Here is a 5000-nt window from a genome sequence, read left to right as displayed (position 1 = left end):
TTGAGTTTTGACGATCATTACGAAGCCAATTTATCGGAGCGAGGAGTCAGGACGGCCACCCGGAGGGAGACCTAAATCAGATAACTTTGGGACCTGAACTTCTTGGTGAGACCCATGATGGAGGAGGAAAATAGGGAGAGGGGGAGGGGAACGAGGGGGAAAAGGGGAAGGGAAGGAGGAAAGTAGGGGATAGGGGGAAGAGGAAAGAAGATGAGGGAACTAGGGAACTAGGGAAAAGGGTAGGGGGGAAGGAGCAAACTGGAAGAAAAGGGGAAGGGGATGGAGGATGGGGGAACTAGGGGGAAAAGGAAAAGGGAAGGATGGGAATAGAGGAAAATGGGAAAGGGGAGGGGTACTAGGGGGAAAAGGGGAAGGGAAGGAGGAAAGTAGGGGAAAGGGGAAAGGGGGAAGGGGAAAGAAGATGAGGGAACTAGGGAACTAGGGAAAAGGGTAGGGGGGAAAGAGCAAACTGGAAGAAAAGGGGAAGGGGGTGGAGGATGGGGGAACTAGGGGAAAAGGAAGGGGGAAGGATGAGAATAGGGGAAAAGGGGAAGGAGAAGGAGGAAACAAGGGGAAAAGGGAAAGGGGAAAGAGGAAAGTAGGGGAAAGGGGGAAGGGGAAAGAAGATGAGGGAACTAGAGAACTAGAGAAAAGGGTAGGGGGGAAGGAGCAAACTGGAAGAAAAGGGGAAGGGGATGGAGGATGGGGGAACTAGGGGAAAAGGGAAGGGGAAGGATGAGAATAAGGGAAAAGGGGAAGGGGAAGGAGGATGGGAGGAAACTAGGGTCTGCCTTTTCTATCTCTTTGTAACTAGAACTTCTAGGGGGTGATAGAGGCTATAGACTGCCTCATCTTATTTCCTTGTAAGCAAAACTTCTCCTCAAAATGTCAGCTTCGGAGGGGTAGGGGTAGGGAAAGGGGAAGGGGGAGGGGAAGGGGAGAGGCAGGGGGAAGCATAGACAACCTTATTCTATCTTCTTATAACTAGGAATTCTTGTGAAGAGGGGGGTACGAGGGAGAATGGTAGGGAATGGTGGATCAGTATGCGAGAGGAGGAGGAGGAGGGGAATGGGGAAGAGGCAGGGGATAGGAGGAGGGGGATGGGGAAGGGACAGGGGATAGGAGGAGGGGGATGGGGAAGGGGCAGGGGATAGGAGGAGGGGGATGGGGAAGGGGCAGGGGATAGGAGGAGGGGGATGGGGAAGGGGCAGGGGATAGGAGGAGGGGGATGGGGAAGGGGCAGGGGATAGGAGGAGGGGGAGGGGGAAGGGACAGGGGGAATAGGAGGATGGGGATGGGGAAGGGTTAAGGGATAGGAGGAGGGCGATGGGGAAGGGACAGGGGGAATAGGAGGAGGGGGATGGGGAAGGGGCAGGGGAGAGGAGGAGTGGGATGGGGAAGGGACATGGGGAATAGGAGGAGGAGGATGGGGAAGGTGCAGGAGATAGGAGGAGGGGGATGGGGAAGGGCAGGGGATAGGGGGAGGGGGATGGGGAAGGGGAAGGGGATAGGAGGAGGGGGATGGGGAAGGGGTAAGGGATAGGAGGAGGGGGATGGGGAAGGGACAGGGGGAATAGGAGGAGGGGGACGGGGAAGGGGTAAGGGATAGGAGGAGGGGGATGGAGGGGCGATACAAGAGAAGGTGGTAGGGAATGGTAGATGGTCCTTGTAAGTACCTCATCTTCTTGGGGGCGTAAGTTTTTGCTAAGAACAGTGATAGAACGGAATGAGAAAAGGGAGGAGGGGATGGGGAGAGGGGTGGGGGGTGGGGGGATGAGGTCATCGAGGTGGACTTAACTCGAGAATATCTTACTAAAACTTGAGATTGTGACACGTCCGCCTTCCCAAGAGCCATGGAAGGAGAGACTTGAGAGAGGGAGAGGGGGGAAGGGGAGGGGAGGGGAAGGGGAATCGAACCCTACCCGACCTACCTCCCTAGAGTGTAGGTATCAGTTCAGAGTGAACTGATATTTTTTTTCTTTTCTTTTCTTTTAAGCAAAGAGGCTTAAAATCAATACCTGTGACTATTTGAATCCTAGTCATAACAATAATCATAATCAACCCAAACCCGAATCCGAATCCGAGCCCGAATCAAATCCAAATTCGAATTCGAATCCGAATCCAAATCCGAACCCAAATCCGAACCCGAACCCGAACCCGAATCCGAATCCGAAGGAGCAAGATGAACGAACGAAGGAGACACACCGAGGCGACACCTTACCTCCGAGGGTGATGATCGACGTCCCGAGGGCCGAGTCTTGGTGTCCTTCGGCGCGGCACTGATACACGCCCACGTCAGCCACGCCCACGCCCTCCACCCTCAGCACACGCCCGTTGCTCTCGGGCATCCTGATGCGGGCGCCCGGGCGCAGGATGGCCCCGTCCTTCAGCCATGTCACTTGGTTGACTGGGGATCCTGCAGGAGGAGGAAGGAGATGAGAGGAAGAAGGAAATGAGAGAAGGAAGGAGATGAGAGGAAGAAGGAGATGAGAGAAAGAAGGAGATGATAAAAAGAAGGAAATGAGAGAGAGAAGGAAATAAGAGGAAGAAGGAAATGGGAGAAAGAAGGAAATGAGAGAAAGAAGGAAATGAGAGAAAGAAGGAAATGAGAGAAAGAAGGAAATGAGAGAGAGAAGGAAATGAGAGAAAGAAGGAAATGAGAGAAAGGAGGAAATGAGAGGAAGAAGGAGATCAGAGGAAGAAGGAGATGAGAGAAAGAAGGAAATGAGAGAGAGAAGGAAATGAGAGGAAGAAGGAAATGAGAGGAAGAAGGAGATGAGAGGAAGAAGGAGATGAGAGAAAGAAGGAAATGAGAGGAAGAAGGAAATGAGAGAAAGAAGGAAATGAGAGAAAGAAGGAAATGAGAGAAGGAAGGAGATGAGAGAAAGAAGGAAATGAGAGAAAGAAGGAAATGAGAGAAAGAAGGAAATGAGAGGAAGAAGGAGATGAGAGAAAGAAGGAAATGAGAGAAAGAAGGAAATGAGAGAAAGAAGGAGATGAGAGAAAGAAGGAGATGAGAGAAAGAAGGAAATGAGAGAAAGAAGGAAATGAGAAAGAAGGAAATGAGAGAAGAAAGGAGATGAGAGAAAGAAGGAAATGAGAGAAAGAAGGAGATGAGAGAAAGAAGGAAATGAGAGAAGAAAGGAGATGAGAGAAAGAAGGAAATGAGAGAAAGAAGGAAATGAGAGAAAGAAGGGGTGGGGGTTCGGGAGGGGGAGTGGGCGGGGGTAGGAAGGGAGGATTGAGGGAGAGAGGAGGGAGGTTAGGATGGAAAAATAAAAGAGAGAGAGGGAAAGGGAGAGTGAGAGTGAGAGTGAGAGTGAAAGACAATGAGAGAGAGGGATTGAGAGAGAAAGAGAAAGAGAGAGAGAGAAAGTGAGAGACACAAAGCACGGATAAACATACGAAGAATTTAAAGGAATAAAAATCAAAGAAAACAAAGAAAGACAACATAGAAAAAAAAGAAACATCCACAAATCACAAAGCCAAAAAAACAAAAATAAATAAATAAATAAAAAAACAGGAACACCAATGGAATCAATATAACTCTACGGATAAATAGCCACGATTCACAAACGACTCGTGGAAAGAGATAGAGTAATGGAAGTGTAAAGAGGATCCTGGATTTGACACCTGGTGCTTCTTGAGGTAAGGGGGGGGAGGTGGAGAGGAGGACGGGGGGGTGAGTGGAGAGGGGGACGGGGAAAGGGGGAGGAAATAAGTTAGAGGGGGAAGGGGAAAGGGGAAGTGGTAGGGAATAGGGTAGAGGGGGATGGAGAGAGAGGGGAATGGGGGAAAGGTTACGGGAAAGGAGGAGATGGGTAAGGGAGAGAAGAAGAAGGAAAGGGATAAGAGAGGGAAAGATCGATCGGGAATGGTAAGGGATGGGAATGGCAAAAAGACGAAGAGAAACAGAGAGACTAAGACAGACACACACACACAGAGGACACAGAGGAAGAGAGAAAGTGGTTGATCGCAGACGAAATGCAGAAAGAGAAAAGAAAAAAGAGACAAGTTGAGAAAGGGTACGTAAGAGCCGGAAAGAGGTAGTAAAGGAAAGAGGAGAGTAAAGTTAAAAATGACATCTAGAAAAGAGAGAGAAACAGAGAGATGGAAGAGAGGGAATCGGTTTTAAGTATAAAGAAGAGAGAAAGAGAGAAGAGGAAAGAAAGAAGATGAAGAAGGAGATAGCAGGAGAAAGAGAAAGAGGGATCCTCTGAGAAGAGAGAGGGAGATGAGAGAGAGAAGGGAGAGGAAAATGACAGAGAGAGAAGGAGAGAGAGGGAATGGAAAGTAGGAGAGAGAGAGGAGGATGGGTCAAGGAGGAAGAAGTAAGGGAGGAAGGGGAAAGTGGGGGAAAGAGGGAAGAATGAAGGGGAAGGTGAGGAAAGTGGGGGAGAAAGGGAGAGAAGGTCGAGGAGTGAGGGAGGAGGATAGCGGGGATGGAGAGAGGAGTGAGGGAGGGAAGGAAAGTGTGTGAGAGAGCGAGAGAAGGTGGGCGAGAGTAAGGGAGGGAAGGAGGAAAGAAGTGATGAAACGAAAGAAGGTGGGGGTGAATGAGGGAGAGAAGGTGATGAAGAAAGAGAAAGGAAAAGAAAACAAGGAAGGGAGAAGAAGAGAGAGAAGGGAGACGAAAAATTAAAGAGAATAGAAGAAGAGAGAAAAAAGAGAAAAGAGAAAAATAAGACGAATATGAAGAGAGAGGAAGAGAGAGAAGAAATATGAAAACAGATGGAATAGAGAGAAAGGAGAGGAAAACGAAAATAGACTAGATAGACAAACGATGAAAAGCAATGATAGAAACGAAGAGAGGAGGCAGAAATAAGGAAATGAAGAGGGAAGAAATGAATAATGCAAAGAAAAAGAACAAAACGACGATAATGCAGATAGACATAGAAGACGAAAAAATAAAAAAGAGGGAAAAGCGAAGGATGGAAAAGGGTTAAGGTTAAGATATAAATAAAGAAGTAAACAAATGTATAGATAGATAGAAAAACAAA

The 5000-nt window shown here is 48.6% G+C and overlaps 1 protein-coding gene across 1 annotated transcript in view; it reads right to left on the bottom strand.

The window, feature by feature from the left end:
• Window positions 1–5000, bottom strand: part of LOC122246943 (cell adhesion molecule Dscam2) — a 419843-nt gene that overhangs the window by 65999 nt on the left and 348844 nt on the right. The window contains exon 9 of the mRNA XM_086534422.1: window positions 2222–2416. Coding sequence (XP_086390548.1) covers window positions 2222–2416 — 195 coding nt within the window. The remainder of the gene's footprint in view (window positions 1–2221; window positions 2417–5000) is intronic.

The sequence above is a fragment of the Penaeus japonicus genome, unplaced genomic scaffold, assembly GCF_977035675.1.
Source record: "Penaeus japonicus unplaced genomic scaffold, GWHDUDI00000001_assembly GWHDUDI00000041, whole genome shotgun sequence".
NCBI classification, from domain to species: domain Eukaryota; kingdom Metazoa; phylum Arthropoda; class Malacostraca; order Decapoda; family Penaeidae; genus Penaeus; species Penaeus japonicus.
Note: the sequence above shows the minus strand (reverse complement) of the source record. Positions and strands in the feature narration are given on the sequence as shown.